General features: G+C 37.4%; 4 protein-coding genes across 4 annotated transcripts; 3 read left to right on the top strand and 1 right to left on the bottom strand.

The window, feature by feature from the left end:
* Nucleotides 1-1,585: 1,585 nt before the first annotated feature.
* Nucleotides 1,586-7,315, top strand: Cbr-frm-3 (the record flags this gene model as incomplete). The annotated part of the gene is made up of 9 exons (XM_045239115.1): nucleotides 1,586-1,711; nucleotides 1,768-1,911; nucleotides 1,965-2,089; nucleotides 3,379-3,518; nucleotides 3,548-3,644; nucleotides 3,691-3,934; nucleotides 3,981-4,141; nucleotides 4,186-4,260; nucleotides 5,098-7,315. The coding sequence occupies 9 exons, from the start codon at nucleotides 1,586-1,588 to the stop codon at nucleotides 7,313-7,315; spliced, it is 3,330 nt and encodes a 1,109-aa protein (XP_045096157.1).
* Nucleotides 7,316-8,375: 1,060 nt separating this feature from the next.
* On the top strand, nucleotides 8,376-12,727 carry CBG17295 (the record flags this gene model as incomplete). Its single annotated transcript, XM_045239114.1, has 12 exons — nucleotides 8,376-8,385; nucleotides 8,480-8,597; nucleotides 8,647-8,947; nucleotides 9,911-10,006; nucleotides 10,054-10,181; nucleotides 10,225-10,383; nucleotides 10,442-10,561; nucleotides 10,618-10,888; nucleotides 10,936-11,140; nucleotides 11,190-11,410; nucleotides 12,378-12,532; nucleotides 12,649-12,727. 12 exons carry the CDS (start codon nucleotides 8,376-8,378, stop codon nucleotides 12,725-12,727), a joined length of 1,863 nt encoding a protein of 620 aa, XP_045096156.1.
* A 987-nt stretch (nucleotides 12,728-13,714) lies between these two features.
* Nucleotides 13,715-20,285, top strand: Cbr-abts-2 (the record flags this gene model as incomplete). The annotated part of the gene is made up of 16 exons (XM_045239113.1): nucleotides 13,715-13,866; nucleotides 14,607-14,952; nucleotides 15,003-15,104; nucleotides 15,227-15,343; nucleotides 15,960-16,044; nucleotides 16,092-16,214; nucleotides 16,264-16,377; nucleotides 16,424-16,556; nucleotides 16,606-16,830; nucleotides 18,358-18,449; nucleotides 18,496-18,664; nucleotides 18,716-18,889; nucleotides 19,034-19,152; nucleotides 19,196-19,275; nucleotides 19,320-19,489; nucleotides 20,222-20,285. The coding sequence occupies 16 exons, from the start codon at nucleotides 13,715-13,717 to the stop codon at nucleotides 20,283-20,285; spliced, it is 2,265 nt and encodes a 754-aa protein (XP_045096155.1).
* Nucleotides 20,286-20,876: 591 nt separating this feature from the next.
* CBG17293 lies at nucleotides 20,877-23,034 on the bottom strand (the record flags this gene model as incomplete). The annotated part of the gene is made up of 5 exons (XM_002643891.1): nucleotides 20,877-21,004; nucleotides 21,664-21,886; nucleotides 21,955-22,222; nucleotides 22,524-22,820; nucleotides 22,961-23,034. The coding sequence occupies 5 exons, from the start codon at nucleotides 23,032-23,034 to the stop codon at nucleotides 20,877-20,879; spliced, it is 990 nt and encodes a 329-aa protein (XP_002643937.1).
* Between the last annotated feature and the right edge of the window lie 3,082 nt (nucleotides 23,035-26,116).

The following is a 26,116-nucleotide window of genomic DNA, read 5'->3' as shown; positions in this document are numbered from 1 at the left end:
CGTCACGGCTTAACATCAGCTGGCCCCGATGGATTGTCTTACTCTCTTTTTACTTCTATATTTCCTACAATTTTCGACTTCTGATACTCATTTGAAAAATAGGAGAAAAATAGATCCGCAAATACATTTTTGTGAGTTTGATATTCGAAGAGAAAAAATGAGGAGATGAAGATCAGGAAAAATTTTTTGTAATCTCTCAATTTTCCGCGTATCAAAATCATCGGATTTGTTTGTTCGCAACTGTTTTCATTTTATTTGCACAGTGGTGAGAGGAGATTACAAGATTTCGATTTGTTGGTTATCTATTGCACTCAAATAAATCCCGCCATGAAACTCACTTAATTTCGTGGGAATTTCGCTAGTCAGAAATATCAGCATGTCTAATTTTTTAGCTGTTTTAACTTGAAAAGAGTCGCTAAGGTTTTTGGAGTTTTTCAATTTCTCAATTTTCTTCTTTAGACCTGGACTACTACAGTACTTAGAATATACAAAAACTTATTTTTCTTATTTTTCAGTGTGATTCGTATTTTTCAGTGTGATTCGGCCAATTTGATCGTTTTCAAAAGTCTAGAGCACGTCTGTCTAATTTCCGATAACTTTGAAATTTTTTAAGGGTGCAAAACAGACCTAGATCAAAAACTTTGCATTTCCAGAATTTTCAAAAAGTCCTAGTTTTTTAGCTATTTACAGATTTCTGACATACACATCGCTTTGGCCAGTTTTTGTACTAATAGCTTGAAAATTACATTTTCATGTTTTCGGTACGAAAAACGGGCCACGAGGGGGCAATTCAGGAATCGGCAAATGGCGAAAGTCAAATGAGCCAAAAATCAGCCGAAAAAAAAACCTCTTTGATAGAATTATTGACAGGTACTGTATAAATCTAGTGAAAATCTAGATTTGGAATAGAAAAATCACACTTTCAGGTACTGTATGGTTTCTGTAGTTCGTTCTGGAATCTTTCACAAAATAAGCTCTCCCAAAAAATTTCACCCGTCAAGAATTCCCTCTGTAGGATCGATTTGTTTATGTTAAGAACATGCAAAGCTTTAGAAAAGTGCGTCTTCTCAGTTCTTCAGTTTCAAAACATTGTCCATCTCCATTCCAAATGACTTTTGTCTTTTTTTTTCGCTGCCGCCGCCCATCTTACCCCAGTCACGGTGTTTGTCATTTATCCTCTTCCAATAAGTCCCAATAGTGTGAGGTGCCATTTTCTCCATTTCCGACGCCGCTCCTCCTGTGTTTTGCCATCGTCCCACCCCGTTCTCCGAATTTCATTAGTTTCTGACGCCTCTCGCAAAATGTCCTTATCCAGACGGAGAAGAAGAACATCTGTCCTAAGGTTCTCGAGAAACGTTTAGGAAATCGTTATGTCTGCCTCAGCTGTCCTTTTGTACTTTTTCGAATCTCCAGGTGCAGGAAATGACGTGTACTAAAAATTGGGTTACAATATATCTGAAATTCAAATTTTTCGTTTTTACCAGCTGAATATTTATTTTCACCAGCTTAGCCCCCGTTTTTTTCCTAGATAATTGTCTCTATCGTTAACCTCATTGATCAAAAAAAAAATTTTTTTAGATCGGATATGTCAAATATTCCACGTGGGGTGGGCGCTCCCCCACCCCCAGGTATGAACTCTTCGAAACGGGGTCGTCTGGTATGCATCAAAGTGAGAATGTTGGATGATACTGTAGCCGTTTTCCATCTTGGCGTAAGTTTTGATTTTTTCCTAAAAATTGAAAATTGTTTGATTTTTTGCCTTAAAAGATTACTTATAAAATCTTTATCCTAAATTTGAAATTCCAGCATAAAGCCATCGGACAGACATTGCTCGACGAGGTGTGTCGACATCTGAATCTTCTGGAATGTGACTATTTTGGGTTGTCTTTTATCGATATCAATGGGAATCATGTAATTTAGAATTTTCTCCAGGTGCTTTTAACAATTTTTTTCTCTCATTTCAGTGTTGGTTGGATCGTGAGAAGACAATTTTACGGCAAATCACAAACGGGTCGACAGACGCAAAATTTTATTTTGTCGTCAAATTTTACACGCCGAATCCGATCGACTTGGAGGAGGAATACACCAGGTGAGACTTTGTGTCACTCAAAAATATGCTCATCTTATCTCCGAAGAGCTCATTTTTCAATTTCTCACTTTTTCGTGAAAATTGTGCCCCGCATTTTTCATAAGCCCCGTCACACACATTTTTCGTGAAATGACAAATGGCGAAATGCAAATTTTCTTCATCGTATAAGAGGAGTCTCTCTTCGTCCCTGGGTCCCCGTGGCGTGTACATGTGAGTGTATGTGTCTCAGGGACGGCGGCGGGAAAGAAGAGGATGCTCTGGGAGAGGTGCAGGAGAAGAAGGAGCTACTCCCCCACCGAGGGACACGACGAACAAAAACATTTCTTGCTGCTCTCTGCGACGAGGAGCACAAGAAGTGGGTGGTGTGCGGGAGATAGGATGGAGATGGGAAAGCAATGGTGGTGGTGGAATAGTGAGAAGAAGGGGGGGGGGGGTGGGGGGGGTACCCGGTTGAAAAATGACAGCTGACACAAATTCGACTATAGGGGGCACAGAAACACTACCCGACAAAGACTAATTTTCACGTCGTTTTGGGTTAGGAAGTGAATTTTAGAAACAAACAGGGAACATTAATCACGAGGTACGGTGGTTGGGTTTAGCAGACAAGTTATTTGGATTCCTCGGACAAGATAGGAATTCAAAAAAGCGAAGTACTGTAATCTGTACAATTTAAGATGAAATTTAGGTACCGCAAATCCGGGGATCTTCGAAATGGCTTTTTCGGAATTTCGAAAATTACGAGTTTCAGTTTTTGGATTTTCAAAATTTCGGGTTATTTCGATTTTGTAAATTTCGAATATTCGGAGTGTTTTGGTTATGAAAATTTTGGAATTTCTGAATTTTCGCAATATTCTAGTTTTGTGAATTTCGGAATTTCGAAATTCAAAAAATTGGTGGAAATTGACAAACAAAATTCAAAATTTCGATTGTAAATGTAAGCAAAACTAGCAAAATTCAAAAATGTTCAGATTTTCGAAGTTCCGTATTTCGTTCCAAACATCATAACCGTGAAACCTGTGATACAGTAGCAAATTTTAACTTTGAGCCAAAATTTCTTATCTCCTATTAAGCACAGAAAAGATATTTTTCACTGATAAATTGTTCATTTTAATATCACAAACATTTTATCAGTTGGCACAGTTTTGATATTTTGCATAGGAGCCAAGAGAAACTAGCTCAAATTCAACAGTAGGGTCCCTTTTATTACAGGTTTTTACAGTAGTAGATTTTTCCCAATTACGAATTTTCGAAATGAAAAATCCACTTTGCAATAATGAAATTTTTTGCAGGTATCTGTTCACAATGCAAATAAAACGGGATCTTGCACTTGGCGAGTTACATTGCAGTGATAACACTGCATCTCTGTTATCCGCCTATCTTGTTCAGGTAATCCCTATCCATCATACCCTATCTAAAACTACGTTTTACAGTCAGAATGCGGTGATTTCTCATCAGAAGACTATCCAGACGCCACCTACTTGTCACACACACGTTTTGTGCCCAATCAAACGCTAGAATTTCAAAAGAAGGTGATGGATAATCACCAGAATTTCATGTAAGCTTTGAATTGCCAATCTAGCTTTGACAAATTGGTTTTGCAGCGGGATGACACCTGGAGAAAGTGATTTGGCAATGTTGGAAGTGGCAAGACGATGTGATTTCTATGGGGTTAAACTGCATGCTGCAAAGGATATTGACGGAAACGATGCGGCACTTTCGGTGATGCATCTTGGAATTAAAGTGTTTCGACAGCTGCAACTAGACACGACGTTCTCATGGGCGAGGATTCGGAAACTGAGTTTTAAAAGGAAAAAGTTGCTAGTGAAGCTCCATCCAGATAGCTATGTAAGAAAGGGAATTTCCGAGAAGAGAAATATCAAAAATGTTTCAGCAATACCTCAAAGAAACCGTCGAATTCTCGTTTGACACTCGAGATGAGTGTAAAAACTTTTGGAAGAAATGTGTTGAACATCACGCGTTTTTCCGATGTGTTCAAGCTGAGGAACCAAAGAAGGAGACGCGATTTTTTATAAGTAAAGGATCGTCGTTTAGGTAAGATTTCGAAATAGAAGAAAGAAATAAGATGTGAATTTTAGGTATCACGGAAGAACACAAAAACAGTTGATTGACTATGTAAGGGAACATCACAAGAGGAGGGAACCATTCACAAGGTAAGGCATTTTTGGTAACAGAGTATTCAGATAACTTGTTTTAATCAAAATCAAAAACACTGATTTTGCCCCAAAATTTAAATTATCGCAAAACTATAGTGAGCCTCCTAACTATCAACTTTGAGCTCAACTATCTCAATTGCTGTGAAAGATATTGAAAATTTGTAAACTCAAAAATTATTCACCTTAATATCACCACTATTTTTTTAGTTAACAAATTCTTGCTAGCTTTAACAGGAATTGAGATGATTAAGCTTTAAGCTGACAATGTTGGAACTTGTATTTAAAAACTTAAAGAAATACTGTATACTTTTTTTTGGTGAAACTTTGATGTCAAAAAACATTTTTAAGTTTAGCATCATACAATTATGATATTTAAAACCAATTTTCAATTCAAAAAATACTGATTTGAGCTTTGTAGAGTTTTCCTAGTTTTATTTCCTCTGATTATACAACCTACAATGCTTTAATAATACGGCAACCCATTATGTTCTAATGTAAGCCTACTTTGTTTTATCTGCACTTTGAGCTTAAATCAGCTGATGAATTAATCATGATATTATCACTAATATTTCATCAGTTGACGGATTTTGATTTTTCCTAAATTAACCGAGACAAATATTTCGAACTTCTAGTACAGAATTGCATTATATTTTACGGTTCGAGCACTTTCAGCTGAATTATCTAAGTTTCAATCTATAAAATATGTCAAAGGGTAATGAAATCGTATACATTTTTGGCATTCTATTGAAAAATAGGAACCGAATTAATTGAGGTTAGAGTAAGAAAAAAAATACCTCAGCAGTCATCGCCCAAGTCAACCAGTTCAATATTCAGGCCTCTACGATCCGCGGCATCTACCCGAAAAGGAACATATTCGTCCACATACGGTCTTGTCTCTGATCGGCCTACAAAACACCGAAATGGATCAGTCAACGAGCCGAACCAAACGAACCCGTACAGCAAGCACCAAAACACGCACTCCTCAATGCCGCACATCGCTCATATCTCTTCCCAACCAGCCGATCACTCGTTCTCAGGTACATTAGATGCCCGTGTGGGTACATCAGTGACACGTGACCCCCCTACAACAGTTACCCAACACCGTCTTCGACAGTTGAAGCGCAGTGAGCGCTGCATTTCTGACGTTGATACGGTCGAGCGACCGCAACGCTCTTCTTGTAGACCTGTTTCTAATGCTATTACTGTTTCCTCTTCCAACAACTCGAAAGAGCAACCTGATTTGTCTATTTCTTTGCCTAACGTACTTAGTGATGATTTACAAATGGTGTGTAAAGAAATTGAAATGGAGCAAAACGACCCGCCGAAATCAGTGTCTGGTGACAACTTCCAACAGAGAAGGTCTAGTCGTGATTATGATAATGTTAGTGAAGACTCCTATCGGTTATCTGATCATGAAAGGAGCACCAGATCAGAAGTGGGAGTTGGATCCAAGTATGCAGCTGCGACCATCTTCAATTCCACTTTTGTTGCTAGAAAACCAGGAAGCAACGTTGTCAAAAGAGTTGTGGCTCATAGTAAAAGCACTCCGAATTCTACTGATGATGAAGAAGGTGCACTTAAATCAGCATCTGAATATCAAACTTTCCGGCATATCAAAGAATATCCATTTGTAAGAAACACCAATATTGTTCCCATAGAGATTGATGGACCAAATGTGGACTTATCATCCCGAAGATCTCCATCCGCTACTACCACTACCACCAGAGTTACTCCGAATACGACTACTACTGTAACAACAACGTCAAAAGTTCTAACAAGTTCCGGTGCGGTTCTGATGAAACCCAAAGTCATCTCATCCAACGATCGTGAGACATCATCTGGACCTCATTCTTCTAGAGTCTCACCAGAATCCGGCACCTACGGAGCTCTTGGCCCTTTACCGGGACGTGTCATTACTAAAGAGAACATGATGATAACTCCAGAAGGGTTCAAGGAGAAAAAACCCAAGCCCAAACCTCCTCCAAAGCCATCGTTCCCAATCCAAGCTGTGCAGGCAGAGACTGAAATCGTTAGAGAAGTCAAAACAGAGCGAGCCGCAAGCCATCCACTGGTGCATATGCAGGAGGAGATTCCATTCTCCCGAGCTCCCCTGAAATTCGAAGAGCAAAAGGAGCGAAAGTCATCGTTATCCCGCCCAGCGCTGATTTCAGTTCAGAGCGAGGATAATCCAGATGTTCAAAAATGTCATCTCTTCAACAGCGACATCCCTTATACCCTCACTATGCGGAATGTTGAATCCACGCAATCTCTACCGTACTCCACATTCAAGGATGTGGCGACTGCGAAGAAGCAGGGTTATGAATCAAACTCACTGAAAAGAGTCTCGAAGAGTCCTGAATTTAAGCGACGAAAATCGCTGGACCTTGTGCCACGGAAGCGATTACCATCTCCTGGTAACTTCTCTGCACAGGACCACACTATCTCTCCTACCACTCCAGATAGCGACGTTTTGGAGTACCTGCTAAGGAGAAGAAGCTTGCTTGGAGATAAGTCTGCTATCAAAACTAAGACAAAGAGGACAGATCCAAGAAGGCAAACTCAGCCAGTCAGATTTGACCTGCCACCATCTCCCTGCTCTCCAACTGCCGGAGGATCCACGCCATTTATTTCAATTTTAAATGATGACATTTTCGATGAATGCGTTTCCGAATCCAGAAGCCTCCACGAAGATATGGACCGTCTAGACAAAACCACGCCTCACAATCAGTCGATATCCTCTTTCATGTCTCAAAAATCACGGCGGGATTCGGAAGATAGTGATGTAATGCCACCGCCACCATATGAGATTCTCAATCGCGCCCAAATCTCCACGAGCCGTCCTGCACCACCACCGCCACCACCGAAATCTCTCGCTGCTGCTGTCAAAGTTGCAGAAATGAAAGCAGCGGCTGCTGGGAAGATGCCATTCAGTGGAAATTCCAAAAACGCCACTGATTCTCCTCCATTCATCGATGACTCTCCAAAGAATAGCAGCGCGTCCGAAGCTCCATCAGTTGTCTCACCTTATAAGGATTGTTTTCCGGATTATTAATTCTATTTTTTTTTGTTATATCATAGTTTTTTCCTTCAATTTGCATGAAAATTAATTTGTGGTTGTGATTGCTGGTTTTTTGAAATTTTTATTTTAATTTCGATTTTGCTCTGATAGAAGCCTCTCAAGCTCAATTATTTCAGTTTCCATGAGAGATGTCAAAAATCTGTCAATTGATAAAATATTGCTTATTTCATGATGAATAACTTATCAGTTAACGGTTTTTTTGATATCGCTCAGGAGAACTGAGATAATCAAGCTATATAGGATGAGCTTCTATTAGAGCAAGTACGGTAGATTTCTAATATATAATTTTGTGAGATTTTTTTTTCTTCTTTTGTATACACATATGTGCATGGTGTTGCTCTTTCTTTCTCTTTTATTAGTCTGTTTACAACCAAAAATCATTTTTCTTTGGAAAAACTAAACAAAAAAGCACCACTTTCCTTATTTAGTTTGACTTCTTCTTCTTCTCAAGCATGGTTTCATTCTGTCATTTCGCTTCTAGTTTTTTGTCAAAAAAATTGATCCAAAATTTGGATTTTTCACCACATGTATGCAAAAACAGAAATTATGTCTTTCACTTCTGCATGTTCTTGCGCATGCTTCATAGATACATAGCTTTTTTCATTCACATAATAACAATAATAATCCTGTTTTTTTAAAAACACACACACACACATGCTCTTACTGTCTTTGCAAATTTTCAAAAGTATCATCAATAAACGATTGATATATGCATTTCACTGAAACACAATGAACTAGAAGCGACTTGACTCAATTAAACCTTCTCTCAATTTGCTTTAGCATCATCACCATCATTTTTTTCCTTTTTCTTTTTCTTTCCATTAACTGTAATTTTATTGATTTACATATGTCCTGTTTCTCTTTTCTGTCTTTTCGCTATCCCACACCCCTTACATACACACACACACATACATGCACTTTTATTTTTCATTATTTATATTTTTTTAGCTGTTAACCCTTTTTAATCTTAATTTGTATTTGATCTCGGTTCTTTTAATTGTAACTCTATTCTTTATTTTTTCCAAAAAAACGAATGAAAATACGTAAATATATATATATATATATTTCTGTTGCTTCTCGATATTGTAACTAACATTGTATTGCTCCGCCTCTTTCAGACAACAAAACACATTTCAGATATCCAAGAGCCTTTATACCAATCTGTCAACAAGAAGAGAGACGTTATAATCGGAATCAATTCGACGTTTTCCTCAGAAACCATCTGCACATCAGAGCCTATTTTGAAGCCTAACAAGTATTAAAATTCTCCATTTTCAAATGAAACATTCTAAATTTTTTTCTAGAAAACCACGGAAAAGGATGTCACGAAGCACAAATGACACCACCGAACTCACCAGATTCGATTCCAGTGACAGTGGAGGCGTGTCGATTGGAGACCCGACTGTTGGGTCCCGTGACTCGTTAAGGCTTATGAGAAGAGAGCACTCGTCGGAGCACCAGCTGAGACACGACTACGCGGTTATGAAAACGTCTCAGAGTACGGCTAGTGTTGGCACTCCGTCTAAAGAAATGGAGATGGGCTTGGAGAATGATATCGACAATTATGCGCCGAGTTGTAGCAGTGAGTATTATATTACTAGGAAGGTGAGTGACAAATTTATATATATATATATATATATTGATGTGATTGTTATACCTGTATTAGAAGTGTTCTCAAATTTCTATCTTTGATTCAATTTATACCGGTTCATGTGGAAGAAAGGTTCACCATAAAATCAATTTTTTTTATCTTTCACATGAGCCCAGATAAATTTGGGTCAAAGCTTGTTCTTTATTCCGCGGCTCCTTGTTTAAAAAATAAAAATCTTCGAATGATGAGAAAAATTAGTTTTTTGCATTTCTCTCAGATTTATATACAGTACCGTTCACTAAGATGTTCAATAAACTTATTTTTAGTAGATTTTTGGTTATTTTGACCATGTTCAGGAGTCTGGTGCTTGGCTGTCTAGTTTTCGATTACTTTTAATACTGTGGAGGGTGTAAAACAGACCTAGATTAAAAACTTTGTATTCACTAAACTTTTTGAAAACTCCTTTTTTAGATATTTGCCGATTTCTGAAAGACACCCCTTTTTGGCCCATTTTGGCTCTAGTTGGTTATTTTTGTACTTTAAAGAAATTTTTGGATTTTAATGTATTTCAAGATCTTTAAAATATGAAATTTTCTTCAAAATCTAAAATTTTCTTTAAAATCCAATTTTTTTTTCAAAATCCAAAAAAACCAACTAGAGCCCCCATTTTCGTACTCAAAACTTGAAAACACAGGTGTCTTTTAAGAATTGGCAAACAGTTTAAAAACACTAGGAATTTTCAAAAATCCTGTGAACCCAAAGTTTCAAATGTAGGTCTGTTTCACAACCTCCACAATTTTCAAAGTTATTGGAAAATTGACAGTCGAGTTTCAAAATCCTGAAAGTATTGAAAATGGTTAAAAATCAACGGAAAAGTCGATTTTACATAACTAAATGTATGTACTGTGAGTGAAAAAAAAATGTTCAAGTAACTTTTGGGATTTTTACCAGATTTATTTATGTATGGTTTTTTTTAGGATTTTGGAAAACCAGAACCCCAACTTGCCAACGTGCTGAAAGAGTTCTACTGGAAAGAAGTTGTCTACGCAAGAGACATGAAACTTGTCAATGAGGTAAAATTTCCTTGTTATTATAATTTTTATCTATTTTTTCATTTCAGTCATTCTTCAACAAAATCAAAGACCACGTGGCAGATTGTCGGTTTCTCAAAGAACTGTTCGGTTCACTTAAAGAACTGCCTCCAATCCATCAACCATTTGTAGATGCATTGAAAGAATCGATGAGAGAGTATGTTTAGAAATCTATATTCCTAAAAACTGGAAAATTGCAGACCGGACGACTCCAAAGCTGCACTGGTAGCCCCGGTTTTACTTGCCACGGTACACAATCTGACGCCTCTTTATCAGTCGCTAGTTCAGAATTTTCCAATTTACATATCAGCATTAGACCAGCTGTACCGCTCGAAAATCGGATTCCGGACTATTATGTCGTGAGTTCAAAACTGTTTATTTTCCCTTTTTCCAGAAATCACTTCTTTCTTTTTCCAGAAAATTCGAATCGTCCAAAGAATGCTATACTCAAGTGAACTGGTTATTGTTGAAAATACTGAATCGTCTGATAAACTGGCAACCAGTTCTTGCAAGAATCATTGAAATTCAACTATCCGAGTGTGGAAGTGATACGGAAACAACTGCGTTTGGTGTAGCGATGGATAAAATTATAGAATTTGCAAAAAAGACAAAAGCCACTCGTCAGTCACTGGAAGATACATTCATGTGCTACAAGTGGAACGGGATACAGGCCTGGTTGGCATTCTGACCCATCCGAATCGGAAAATCCTAAGAATTGGGTTTGTGCTACGGTCTGCTCGACGAGCACCGTGTTGTCGAATTATGGTGTTGTGCTCCGATCGGATACTTTTCGGACACCGCGGCGCGAATCTTGACGGAAATTTTTTTACAGTTCATGCAGAGTTTAAATTAAAAGGAATGATGGTAATTTAACATTTTAAGAATTTCAATTACCTTTTTTTGAATCTCAGATTGATGAGGGAGACACCTATAAAGTGATGGATGGCGAGAAGGATGTCATCACCCTACACAATGCTGACATATCAATTGTATTCGCCGCACCGGACCGCGCATCTTGGATTGAAGATATCACAGAAGCTATCAAAAACGCAGCTAGGGCGAAAATCGATCTTCCTAGCCTTGTGATGGAGAAGAAAGAGGAAAATGATATAGATAGTAAGTTCCCAAACTTTGACGGTTTCCCAGATTGATACGCAAGTTTCAGTGACAAAAGTGCTTCTTCCGGAAGAATCTCCTGTTTCAAAAATGAGCCCTCTTCAAATATGTTGGTACCGAAAGTGCTCATTTGGGAGGAAGGATGTGAACAAAATGATTACCAATACAATGTGTGGATATTTGAAAAGAAAATTGAGGAATTCTGCTGGATGGCAGGATTTATGGGTGGTCATGTGCTGTCATACACTATATTTCTATAGAAGTCATAATGTAAGTTAGCGTTTTTTGATTTTTTAATTTCTGACAGCAAAATGGATAATGCTTTTTGTAACTGGTAAACTTCGAAAGCTTGAAATTCGGAAATCAGAATTTTCTGAGATTCTTATTTCAAAAAATCGGAATGTATAAAACTCAGTAATTTTCTTTTCACACTCTTGACTCAGATTCTAAAATAGAATTATCGACTCTCGCCAAGTATGTTGATCCTACAAATCAATTTTGATCTTTAATTTTGACTTTTAAAAGATAATTTTGGATTAGAAGATAACTTTAACCCTCAAAAATGAATTTAAAAATAGATGTGAATTCGGAACTTGGTCGGGGCTCACGAGTTCAGCTACTCAAAGTGCCCATGAAAAGAATTTTCTGAACGAGTTGTCTAGAAAAAAAAATTCAATGTCTCCCGTATTTTAAAAATTCCATAATTCATACTTCCTGAAAATTCATTTATCGTATTTTTTTTTGAGAATACCGAAACTGTCAACTTGAAGCTTAAAGGTGGGGGGACATGAAAAAAAATAATGTTCTCGAAATTCCGTTCAAAGATGCCCCTCGAGGAGTTGAACTTGTGAAGGCGAGGATTGAGGGTGCGGCGCCGCTACCGAATGTGCCACGCGGGCAAAGAGAAAGCGCACGCCCGATTGCATACATAATGGCGAGGACGACAGCTGTACGCAGAGTGACATTAAGCGTTGTACACCGTGACGGTAGAATGCATACTCTAGCTACAAAAAAACTACGAAAAATCTCCTGTCCCCCCACCTTTAATTATCTCGGTTCCTAGAAAGCTATCGAAAATTTGTCGAATGAAAAATAATTGTTATAATATCACCAATGTTTTATCAGTTGCCAAATTTTGGAAATCTTTCGTAGAAATAAAATTGAGATCAAACGTTTTGGGTGAGCTTCTATTCGAGAGAATAAGACATTTGCAAAATCTATTCCACAATTTTTTCAGGATCGAGAACCTCTCGCTCACTTATCCCTCATGGATTACGGTGTTGGCCTTCCTACCGTAGTCGACAACATTGACAATCATGAAAACTGCTTCAAATTGTTCTATGGCTCGCACACCTACTTTTTTCGAACAGATTCCTATTACTTTTTCGAAAGGTTTAGTTTTTTTTTTCTTTTTCCATACAGCTCTTTTTTAAAGTCTGGCTGTCTAGCCAAAATCAGATAGTCGTCGTCAACAAAAGTTCAATTAACTTTTTTTCGCCAACTTTCAGATGGGTCGATTCAATCTTCCAAGCGGCCATCTCCCGCGACTCTCTCGACGTTGTGACGGCTCTCGCGCTTCGCATCTGATGAATTCATCTATCGAGAGGGAAAAGAAAACAGAGTCATTCTTTAAGCTCCGCCTCTTGGCTCCTCCGTCTTCGTTGTGAGAATTATAGAGAACGTCTTCTGCACGCAATAAAAATTCAATTGCTGGTACCTATAAACTGAACTGCTCCTCTTTCCGTTTTACTTTCATTCCTTTTCTTTATTTTTGGAAAATGCCTATTTTCTTGAAACTCATGAATAAATTCGTTTCATTGCCATTTGACAAGAGTGAGTTTTGGTTTTTTTTTTCTATGCAAAAAAAAGAGACTGTCTGGATTATAAATTGTGACGATGGAAAAAAGGAAAAAAGCAAAATTTGTGCCAAGATTTGCATAATTCTAGGCGTCAATGGGAGAAAAAAACCGGACAATTTCACCAAGTATCATTTCAATTTTTGTGCACAGTCGAGTTTCATTTTGTGACTACATTTCTTTTTTTTTTCGATTCAGAATATGTTGAAATTCTATTTTTTTTGTAGAAAAAAAGATTCAAAAGAAAAAAAAAGAAAATGGAAAACAAATTTATTAGCCAATTAAGTCTCTATTCCTTTATGGCTCTTTTTTATGAGCTTTCGACAAAAAATTAAGGAATGGATTTGAAATCTTGGCTTTTTTATTTGGCTATGCAAAAGAAAAAGATCTCTGAATTATTTATTCCAATCATATGACTGTACCGCATTTCTTCTAATAGAGACTCATTTCATCCACCAACTTTGAGCTCAAATATCTCGATTCTTGTTAAAGATATCAAAAAATTGTCAACCGATAAGTTATTGGTGCTATCTTGATAAATAATATATCAGTTGACAAACTTTTGTTACCTTGAACAGGAATTGAGATAATTGAGTTGAAAGTTGACGGATTGGTTGGGAATTTATACGGTAGATTTAATTATAACTTTTTTTAATTATAATTTTTTTAAATTACTGTTTTAAAATTCAATTTGCGTAGCACAACCTTTTCAGTAGCTATGCCTGAACTTCTCTGTCGTACGGAAAAAGTCGAACATGTGAGAAACTTCAAAACCGAGGTCCGTGGGCTGATGGACGTGGACCATTTGATCCAGAGAGGCATTATTCATAGAAATATGGATCATTCTCATATCCACACTATACTGTTGACGTAAGTTGCAGAAGAATACTGTAGGAAATGTAATTGAAAAACAATTATTTTGAATTGGCATTATTACCGTACTTGTTCTGAAGAATACCGTCTCATACGTGTATTTCATGCTCAATGATCTTGCTTCCTATGAGAGATATCAAAAAAGTGTCAGATAATCAGCTATTGGTGATAATTTGATGAATAATTTATCAGTCAGCTAATTGTGATGGTTTTCACATGAATGTATTTCCTCTAATAAAAGCCCACCTGAACTATTAACTTCAAGCTCAATTATCTCGGTCGCCATGAAAGATGTAAAACATTTGTCAACTAATCAAATATTATTGATATTATCATAAACATTTTATCAGTTGACAATTTTTTGATATCTTTCACAGTCATGAAGATATTTGTACCAAAACTTGACAGTTTAAGTGGGCTTCTATCAGAGGAAATAGATGAATGTATTCTAACTTAAACTCTATTGAAATGCCCCTAACTTTTAACTTTTAGCCAATTCATCACGGTTCCAGTCTAAAACATTAAAAAAGTGTCCAACCGACAAATTACTATTGATACTGTAGCAAAAATTCTGTCATTTGACTATTTATCGATATCTTTTGCTGGAAATGAGATGTACGGGCTCAAAATTCACGGTTTGAGGGGACGGGCATTCTTTTATAGAGTTTACGGTAGCTATTAAAAGTCATGAGCTTTCACACAATTCGTTCCCTTTAGCTCCAAAAACATTTTTTCAGATTGTTCTCCGAACTCTCATCCCAGTTTCCCAGAGAGAGATTTGACTTGGCCCTTTTCAAAAACGCCGTTTTCTCGGTGTCAGATCGTGATGCGCGTGCTCCACGCCTTCATCAAAAGCTCCAAAGCTACTCTGGGACCGACTTTTTCGATGTGAATCAAACCTGGATTGTCACACAGTTAGTCATACTGTCTTTCTCTCTTTTCCTCATAAACCGTTTTAGCGCCCAGTTGGATGGTTTGAAGCAGAGTCATATGGCTCTCGCCACTCTTGAAAATGCCACCAATCTCGGTTTGGAGATGGAAGAGGCGCGCATCGTAGTGCTTATTCTTTCACCGAGCTACGAGGTATGTGTGTTGGTTTATTAATGGTTTTAATTTCCTTTGTTTTTTTTAAGAAGCACACCAAGTCAGCTGCGGAAATTGCTAGAACCTTCGGTACCCTTTTGATGAATGACTCCCTCCGCCAATCTATGACAGATGCGGCCGACGATGATCAGGTTTGAGGAATTCTTTTTTTAGTTTTGTTTATTTTTTAACAAAAAAGTAGAAAACCGGTTTGCCTACCTTATTATTTATCATATCAAAGTTCATAATTTTTCTTTAATCATTGGTGCTTCAGATTCGTGACTTGCTGACCGACAGTGCCAAAAGTCTCTCTCAACAAATGACCATTCAAATCAATGGAGTTCCAATCCCAGATGACGATGATGATTATGAAAAAGATGGCAAGAAATCGGTAAGAACTATTGCTTTCCACAAAAAAGATAGTTGCAGATATCCATGGATACCGTAAAACCTGTATTAGAAGGGCCGGCCCTTCTATTTTTCGTTGGGTCCCTAGGGGGGGCACTTCAATTAGAGGGGCCCTTCAATTAAAGGGGGCACTTGTATTTTTCGTGGTCCTCTGAGAACGGATCTTGTTTTGGAGGGGCATCATTTTTAGTGGAAACTTCGTTTTTCTACTAAAAATCCATTACGATTTCTACATAAGAAAAAGCAAAAACTGGCACCTGAAAATTTCGCGGGCGCCGTTTGTGTCGATTTACGAGGCCTCGTCCTTGAATCCGCTATCGTATCAAACGAAATTGGTTTCTTTGAATTTAGTGGGATTTAAATTCAGATTTCTTGGTAAGATGTTGATCGCTAGAATTTTTAGAAACGGCTGAAAACCAATGAAAGTAGTCAAAGGGGCACTTCAATTGGAGAGGGTACTTCAAATAGAGGGCCCTTCAAATAGAGGGAGCACTTATATTTTTCGTGAGGCCTCTAGGGGCATTTCAATTAGAGGGGCCCTTCAATTTCAGGGGCCCTTCTAATACAGGTTTTACGATATCTTAACCCCTAAATTTCAGACCTGCTGCCCCTACTACCCCTTCCGTGGCATCGTGAAAGACTTCCGACGTCGTTGGGCAAATTATAAATCGGATTACGTAGATGGTAAGGGAAGAAAATTCGAATCAAAATAATTTTTGAAAGTTAACCAGGCATCAAGGATCGTCGATCAGTCTCGAAAGTGATTTCCTCGGCCGTCTTCCTGATTTTTACTATACTACCGACAACAATCGCATATGGAATGTTGAACGAAAACAATACAAAAGGAATGATCAGTATGCACTAAAAAATTCAAAATTGGTACTCGGAAAAAAATGGTTTCAGATGTACAAAAAGTTATACTTGGACAATGGATTGGAAGTTTGTTCTTTGGAATCTTCGGAGGCCAACAGCTCCTAATCATCTCGACTTCTGCACCTTTAAGTATCTATATCTCTGGTAACATTTAGGAAAATTGGTCAGAATTGAGTGATAAGAGTTTCAGTAATTTATCAAGTCTGCCAAACTAACAACTGGGATTTCTTTCAAATGTACGCCACCGTTGGCATTTATGCAATGGGCTTTCTGATTTTGTCTGCTGTATTCCAATTGGCATCTCTTATGAAGTTCACAACTAGGTTTCTAACCATTTTGGAAAAACAAAACAAATCAAACAAAAAATTTCAGATCCACTGAAGAGATCTTCTCGGTCTTTATTGCTCTTGCACTCTTCATCAAAGCTATTGTCGCAATCGTCCATGTATACACTCACGGATACCTCGGATGTATTAATGGAGGGCCAGAGGCAATCTGTGATCCTGCCGAGCCACTTCTATTCATGTTCTTGTTGTTTGGAACTACATGGCTATCGATGACGATCATCTCCTTCAGAAGCTCTCCATATCTTTCCAGGTATTGTTGCAGTTGGAAATATACCGTATTTGCTGAAGCCAGCCCTATACGTTTACTTTAAGCTTATTTGTTTCGGTTCTTATGAGAGATATTGAAACAACGTCAATTGATAAAATTATGGTGATTTTGCAAAAAACATTTTATTAGTTGGCATAATTTTTATATCTTTCAAAAGAACCGGGATATTTGAGCTCAAAGAGCACGTATAGGGTGGGTCTGTATCAGAGGCAGACATGAGCGGAATTCCTTATTCCTTCTTCCGGATTTTTTTGTTATTCCTTTACAAAACTTCAAAACTTTTTCTATCAAAAATCAGAAAAAAATTCTCAAAACTGGGAAAAAAAATTTGAACGCTCTGAATTGCCACGTAACATTTTGTTCAGCGGAGCACCTTTGCACCGTTTTTCAAAAATGTTTTTTGGAAATCTTGGAAAAGTTATGCGTTTTTCTCAGCGTTTTTTTCGAAATAAACTTGATTGAATAACGACACTGTTGACAAATTAAATTTTTGTTCACTCAATATGAAAAATTATGGCCTGGAAAACTGATTATTCACAATTATGATTTTGTTTTTTTAGTTTTTTAATTTTAGTTTGAGAGTTCCCTCTCCATTTTTCTTGTTTGTGTCTCGGTTTGTGAGTTTTCTCTTCGTTGTTCGTGTTTTAAAATAAACAGTGTTTTTCAAGACAAAAAGAAATCTTCCTTCGTTTGGAAATTCTTTCGTTCCTTATTCCTTATTCCTTATTCCGGGTGTTTTTTCTATTCCTTATTCCGTATTCCGGATTTTTAAATTGTTATTCCTTATTCCTTATTCCTTATTCCGGATTTTCAAAATTTTTATTCTGCTCATGTCTGATCAGAGGTAATGTTGCTAAAACTACAACAATTAAAAAAAGCAGCAATCCGGTACGGATTTCTCTGGAATCACGAAATGTCGCACCCCCATTTTTTTAAGCATTCAAATAGTTTCTAGATCGGACAAAAAGGTGTTTTATATTCATTTTTAATGGAAAAATGTAGATTTCAAAGCCATGTGAAAAGCATTTCAGAAAAATGTTCAATAAACCAACACAAACACTGATAGTTGGGACAATTGAAAACTGCTTATTTCAATATTTTAACTTCCTTATTCAATTGCTGAAAGTTACTTTTTAATTGTTTTAAAATACTCTGAGATTTTCAGGCAGATTGAAAAATTCTGACATACTTTTCAGATCTTCGAAAATGATTATCGTAAAGCCTGTAATCTGATCTAGCTCTCAAATTTGAGCCAATTTTACTCGGTCCCTTTCAAAAATATGAAAATGTTGCCTACTGATAAATTGTTTATCAAAAAATCATAATTTTAAAAGTTGACACATTTAAGATATCCTGCATAGGAACTGAGAAAATTTTGTACTTGACAGTATGAGTGCCCTTCCATTACAGGTTTCACGCTATCTTCCAATAGTCAAAACACTGTTTGTCCGATTTTCTATTTTTTCGAATTTCAGAAAACTCAATTTCCTAATTCAATATAATTTTTAGATGGAAGCGCGACCTGGTATCTGACTATGCTCTCCCGATCGCCGTCCTTGTTTTTGCATTCATTTCGTTCTTTGGTTTCAGCGACGTCAGAAGTAATTCAATTAGTACTGAACTTTAAGCCAACAAAATCTTTTGTAGAACACCAATTCAAAATTTTCCCCCGTGAAACCGATGCTTATTTCATCCCATTCTACAATCTCCCTGCCGCTGCTCAACTTCCAGCCCTCGGACTTTCCCTTCCACTCGCTATTCTCTTTTTTATGGATCAACTTCTGGTTACCAACACTGTTGACAATAAAGACAACAAGTGGGTGAAGATTTTTTGCGAAAGAAATAAATTTTTATCACTTCCTTATAGGCTGAAAAAAGGATCCGCCCATCATTGGGACCTCTTTGTGGTTGGAATTTTGAACATTGGCCTTTCGATGTTTGGAATACCTTGGATGCACGGAGCACTTCCCCAGTCGTACCTTCATATGAAGGCCCTTTCAAATGTTGAGGATCGTCTACACAACGGATACATTCAAACGGTGTACGGAGAAAAACAATATATATATATATCAAAACATTTCAAAATTTGATTTGATACAAAACGAAAAATGTCTGAAAAAATACAAAAAAACTTGTCACATGTTGTTATCACCCGATGAACAATGATATGATTGATGTCTTCCAGAATCGTCCACGTCCGTGAAACTCGTTTGGCTACCTTGATTGCTCATCTGGTCATGATCCCAATTTATTTTTTCCTTGTTCCATACATCACTGTATTCATCCCAACTTCAATTTTCAATGGTACAGTAACCCAGACCCCACAATTTTTAGAGATACTTTTTAGGCGTCTTTCTCTTTATGGCGTTCAGCAGCTTGACTGGAAACGAGTTCTGGGAGCGTATCCTTCTGATCTTTACTGAGCAGGTGGGTTTGGAAATTTCAGTATTTCTAGTACTGTATCTTTATAGCGTGCCTACCCACCGACTCATTACATCCGACGCGTTCCACAAAGAGTCATTCATCAATTCACAATGATTGAATTTATCCAACTTGTTGTGCTGGTGGCTATCGGATTTGCTCAATACCACTATGTCGAAATGGTCTTCCCTATAGTGATTGCAGCGTTTATTCCTTTCAGGTAACGCTACGGTAGTAAATCATTGGGTTTTACTGTTTTTCAAGTTCTTTAAAATCCAATCAACATTTGGAAATTCGATATTTTCTCGAAATCCAATTTTAAAAAATTCAATTTTTTGAAAATCTAATTATTGAAATCCCATTTCTTTAAACTATCCTTTAAATTTTTTTTCAATTCAAAAATACATGAAACTCTATATAACCAACTAAAACTTGAAAACAGAACCGGTCAATGAGATGTGCAAAAACGTAATTTTCAGTTGCTTTTTGGGTTTGACATTTTTCAAGATCTGGTGGTCGACTATTGAGTTTTCGATCATTTCGAAAACTTTTGAAGGTGTGAAACAGATCTAGATTCCAAACTGATGTGAGCATTTACAGAATTAAAAAAAAATTACTAGGTTTTCATCTTTTCGCCAATTTTTAAAAGACATCTTTTTTGGTTTGTTTTGGTATTAAAACCGGGAAAAAAGTGTCTTTCAGAAAACGGCGAATAGCTAAAAATCTAGGAAAATTCGAAAAATTTGGCGAATGCAAAGTTTTCAATTCAAGTCTCTTTCGCATTCTCTAACATTTTCAAAACGATCGGAACTTTGCCAGCCGAGCCTCAGACCCCTGAAAATGGTGAGAAAAGCTAAAAATGGTTCAAAAACAAATTTGGTTAGATTTAAAAATTTTATCGAAATCCAAAATAACCAACTAGAGCCGGAAATGTATATTCTTACAATTTCAGACACTTCATCTTGCCCCTGTTCATCCGAAAACAGTACTTGGAAGCCATCGATGGTAAGCACTAGACTTCCCCCTGAAACTTCAAAAACAATAAAATACAGACTGAATAAATTTATAAATCATATTCTCATCATTAATCATGTAATGCGTTATCGTTATGAAATGAAATAAAAAGAATTGCATCGAAAATCAAGAATTGCACCAGAAATGACGAGTCATGTCTTCTAATTACATTTCTACGCATAATAGGGAATACATAAAAAAATCTTTAAGATTCAGAGTTTAAGACAAAATATTTTCAGGAGGAGGAAAATTAAAAAACTATGATAATACTTACTACCATAGTTTTCAATTATAATGACAATGATTAGAACGTATTATGAAATTTGATGGAGATGGGGACAGTGTTGGGGAGCTTGCTAATGGTAAAATCTACACATTTTCTTGAATTTGGGATGGAAAATATGGCTGGGGGAAGGAGAGAGACAGAGAGACTGCTGAGTTTGGTAGCTTTTCGTTTCTAGGCGACAGAAAAGTAAGGGGAAAAAAGCGGTAACAAAAAAGCTGGGGACCCGTTATGAAGAGTCAAATATCATTCGGAATATCAATTATGGGGTTTGTTTTTTTCAGTGTTTGGATGAAAAATGTTGTAATATTTAGAGCGACGTCACTTGTTCGACCTCGTCGTCGTCCTCGTAGTCTTCTTCGAGGATCACCAGGTCGCTGTCTGAGGCGTAGATCTCCTCGCTGGACTCACGCGCGAGTTTGCCTTCCTCGTGATAGCCTGGAATTTTGGGAAAAATTAAAATGAGTTTTCGGAGCTTATTTTGTTTTAAATATTTTCATCTAGGGTGATAGGAACGGAATTCCGAATTCCGAAAATTGATATTTTTCGGAATCAAATTCTTACTAGAAAAATTCCTAACATAATTTGAAAATGTTAAGTCAAAATTTACAATTTGAGAATAATAAAATCATTTTCTTGCTTTTTGGACTACGGTATGTCAAAGGTGCACCTAAAAAGTTTCATCGTGATTTTTGAGTGGAGTTAATTTTAGTTTTTCAGCGTTTTCGAAATTTGCTAGTGAATTTTTTAAATTATTTATATGGAAAGTGAGTTTCCGAAATTCTGAACATTTGAAAATCAGAAAACGAAGAATTTCCGAAATTTCTAAAATTCGGATTTCTAGACATCTCGAAAAATTTCAAAAGGGTCGTTCGGAGCACTTCTGTCACCCTTCTTGAATTTCCGCCTATTCTTCTCAAACCTAGACGTCTTTCTGAATTTTCGAAGATCACTTTTTTTTTCGAAGAGAGAATTCTGTGAATCTAGAAAAAAATTAGAGATCCCTGATTTTCCCTCCCAACCTCTTCAAAAATCGAGGAAATTCGAATTAGGATTTCTTCTGAGACTCTCATCATAATGTCCGATTCTCCACTCACCGCTCTCTTCCGAAAGACTATCAGGATCAGTTCTCGGCAAACGAAGCGTCGCCCGCTCATCATCAGAGCACACCGAGCTGGATCCGGTTGTTGACGAACTGCTTGGTCCCGCTTCTGACTTGTAGGTGTCGCTGACTGGGAACGATGAGTTGGAGTCTACATCCGGCGCCGCGCGATAACACACTGATTCGTTGTCGTCAGAGGCGAACGGTTCTTCTTCCTCCTAAACAAAGAAATACCTATATCAAGAGTTCTAATATCACATGAGTTCAAAAACACAAACGCACGAACCTCTTGTTCTTCGTCAATACTGCCCAGACGAGGTGCTGACTTTGATCGGCTCACTGGTGGGCGGAAATTGAGAGTTCCAGTCTGAAGAATGAGCTTGCGACGTGGGCATCCAGCGGATCCGGTGAGACGAGCGTTCTGGGCTGAGAGCTTCTCTCGTTTATACTCCTGGAGAGCCGCGGCAAGGAAGCTTTGAAGGCGTGTGTTGATGATTCCTGGCTCCGCGCTCTTCTTGCACAACACCGCGTGACATCGAAGCTCTGGTTTTAGTCTGAAAAAATTATTTGTAGTCTCAAAAGAGAAATGGTCTCTAAAAAACAAAACAGGGATGTTTGAAACAAAATTTGGAATACCGAAAACATTGACCATTTTTGGAATAAATCAAAATTAAACTAAATTGAAATTGAAGAATAAAATCCCGACAAGAATACTTCCGAGGCTTTTTTTGGAATCAGAGGATTTTGTACTATGGTATTTTCAAGGTCGCATTCAAAAATATTGTTCACAGGTCTCGAACAGAATTACTGTTGATATTTCTGCGCTGTCAAAACCTTTCTGTCCAACTACCGTACCTCTTCCCATCGTGCTTGTAAATCCAGCAGAACACCTTCGGATACTCTGGTGGAGCCCCACTGAACGTGATGCGATGAGCCCAGTACTCTGTCAATCCCTGTTGTTTTGTCTCTGCTTTCAATCCCGATCTAGTAATCTCCAAGTTCATTCCTAGGTCGCCTCGAGCTCGTGAGCAATACGCCTTCCAGATCAGCGACAACGGCTTCTCATAGCAATTCTCTCCACGTGCCATGATTGTTAGAACGTTTCCCAGATAGATGACATTGTATGATTCCTCGGGTGGGTTGATAGTGTACCTGAAAACGAATGATGGAACGCGTTTTTCTCTTTCTGATGTTATTCTGATATGTGATGTTACACGGTTCTAGAATTGATGTGACAAAGATATGTATTTATTACAGTCTAGAAGAACACTATCAGAACCAGATTCGCCTACCTTTGTTTCTTCTTTCTGAACGGCAACGTAAAGAAGTTAGAAGCGGATTGTGCGGTGCTACCCAAGAACGGCATGACTGAAAACAAAATTCTTTAAAATTTTTTTGAGAAAATTGATTAGAGGGCAAGCAACAACGAAACAAGACTAAAATCAGCGGAACATATTAAAGACACTAATTCAATTAAAGTTGATTTTTGAGAATTCGCAGAATACAGAAATAGAAGACGACTAGAAGAAGGCAGAACGAACACAGAGATGTTTGAGATTTTTTTTCTCAAAAGGGGGCGGAGCTTAGGATGTTTCTGATAACAGCTCTATCAAACGATGGGCTCTCTCTCTCTCAAAAAAAGAGAATAAGAAAAAAATCTAATTGGCAAGTACAAAAGGCACGCTAGAACAAAGATGGGAACATAAATTCGGTTGGGTGTTGACATACCGACTGGACCTGAGGAGGAGCCAATTGTTTGTTCAAAAACGGAAAGGGAAAATGACAAGGGACAAAAAAAAGTGTGGAGAATACGAAAAAAAAGGTGCAAAACGAGTATTAAAACCCCAGAAGGCAACCGTAAGACCCCGGGGGAATGGATGTCCCGGAGAAAATTGGATTTTCAACTTTTGAATAGGGGAAAATCCGCGGCGCGGGTTTTGAAGAATAGAATGAATAAGCAAAGAAGGTGAGAGGGGGCAAATGAGTTTTGTTGCGGTTTCGAAAAGAGAGAAAGGGACAAAAATCGCCGGATGAATGCGAGAAAAAGTGTTTTGTGACATCACTTGTATCGTCCGTTTGCCTCCCCTAACTGATCGATTCACGTGCAAGGCAGGCATCTGTTATCCATTAACCCCAACTGAACCGATTCCTCTTGTTATCTGAAGCTCCGCCCATTTAGTCAATTTCTCGCATCATCCACCCAAAGGAAATTTCCGGAAGTGAATGAAAAGTTTTGAAATCATTTCAATAAAAAAAATGAGAAGTCAGAAAATGGATAGGCTTGAATATAAAAAAAAAAGGAAAAAGTGATGGATTTGCGAGAGAAAGAGAGGATGCGCATATTTTCCACAGACATCCGATTCGGATACACCGAGATATAGTGGCATCTGGGCCATATCGTAAATCTTTTTGTGTGCGTCTATTTCTTAGTGTATACAAAGCGAAATGATTTGAAAAAAGAGACAAGGCAACAGTAGCAGATAAAAAATATACTTTTTGAACATTTTGACAGACTTGCTGCCTCTGGCGCCCGTTTGTTGTTTTTTTTTGGAAAGGAAGGAAAAGAAAGAAAAGCGATAAAACAAAAAAAAAACTGTCTAGATAAAGAAGAACTGATAAAAAAGTTGAGATGCGTGGGGGATGTCTCTAGACAACGGATGTTCGACAGCTCTACCAATTTCCTGGTAGGCAGTACATTGAAAATGGGACAAAGTTTGTCAAAACCGTTAACATGACCGATAGATCAAGAGGGGGAAACCACTTAACAGGGGGAGGGTTTAAAAAATAGTGGAGTGACATCTTGTAAGGAAACCGCAACATTTTTTTAACCCAAAATTTGATGAAAATTTCGAAGAACAGCCCAGAGACTTCTGAAAACTTCAGAACACGCTTGCCAGTTTTAATACCAACATCTTGATTTTTCAGGTTAAAAAAGCTATTTCATAAGATTTTTTGGTCAAAATAACTACCATTTTCAAGTCAACAATTTTCATTTATTTTAGGTTGAAAATCGTCGCTTTCCGATGGCTTTTAAGTAAAGAATCGGAATTACTGTTTTTCGGATCGAAACCGTCTAAAATGAATCTTGAAAAATAGATTTCTTGAAAGTGGAAATAACGAAAATGAAACCCATAAAAAATTGTTTTTGGTGTCAAAATTCTGCGATTTCGTTTAATTTTCAGCGAATTCTCAATATTTCAAGACTAGAAAAGACACTTTTAATTTTCTAAATTTTATGAAAATCTAGTTCAGAAACAAATGTTTTAGAACGAGAATATTGTTGTTTTATACTTGGAAATGTCCTAAAAATTGAGAAAATCGTTTTTTGCGGCTTTTGGTACTGAAACTCATGTAACTTGACTAAAAAAGTGCCTAGGTGGGGTACTCTTAAGTTATCCTAAACATTTCATCGAAATCTGGGTTCACAAGGCGTTCACTTGTCAGAAAAAAGAAACCGCAACATGCAAAACTGTAGTTGGGCAGAAAATATGAAAATTTGAAAAAAAAAATTCCCTTGCTAACCTTTTGTTATGAAAGTGAACTTTGGACACCACTACCAGGGCAAGCACCTAAAAGGTATAAAACTTTTTTCTCGTGTGCAAATATTCAAGCAAAGAAAGATACGCGAACATATGCAGCTAAAAATAGGTAGGGCATTAAGAGGTCCAAGACACAATTAGGATAGATGCACTCAACCATTTCAATTATCATCCTTCCTTCTGTTTTGTTACACTCTCAAAGGGAAAGTAAATTGTTAGGAAAGTATCAATTGATATCATATGGTTCTAGAAGGTAGAAAGGCTGCCCGAGAAAAAAACAGACACCCCGAAGGTTCTATTGATTGATTGATAAACTAGATGAGGGAAATACTTTCTCAGAGGAATTGTACCAAAAAAATTGGAAAGCCGTTGATTGCCTTGTATCGTGGAATCAAAAATGAAGTGTGATTCTAATTGCAATTGAAATGAAGACGAAGACGAATGAGATGAGGAAAAACCGTAACGTATAGAAAGGGGGATCTTGGTTGGCTGGGAAATTGCGGTCTCTTTTCCTGTCGGTTCAAATTTGTTCTTATTTCATCTCAATCTTATTCGCGTCCTGCTGCTTCAATTTCACTTAGTTAAAAAAAGTAGAAGACGTTTCGTAGAAAAAAATGGATTTTGCGACAGAACGTCTTGATTGAAATGTGGAAAAGAATGAAATTGAAAGAAGATTGAGCACTTTGCCGCACTCCTGGGAGGCAAATGGAGCTCCAGGAAAATTTTTCGAAAAACAAAAGAAATGGACGCCCCGGAGTGAGAGGACGGCTTTACTTTCGACAGGCAACACTAAAAGTCTCCACTCTCTAGTTAATTTATGACTGAAAGAATGGAAATGGGATCTGGAGGTCCTAGAGCTCTAAAAAATAGGGGTCAAAATATCGTCATCACATCCTGCTTTCAAAGTGG

This window comes from Caenorhabditis briggsae, assembly GCF_000004555.2.
Source record: "Caenorhabditis briggsae complete genome, chrX, whole genome shotgun sequence".
Classification (NCBI taxonomy): Eukaryota; Metazoa; Nematoda; class Chromadorea; order Rhabditida; family Rhabditidae; genus Caenorhabditis; species Caenorhabditis briggsae.
The sequence above is the reverse complement of the archived record's forward strand: the minus strand, read 5'-3'. Positions and strand labels throughout refer to the sequence as shown.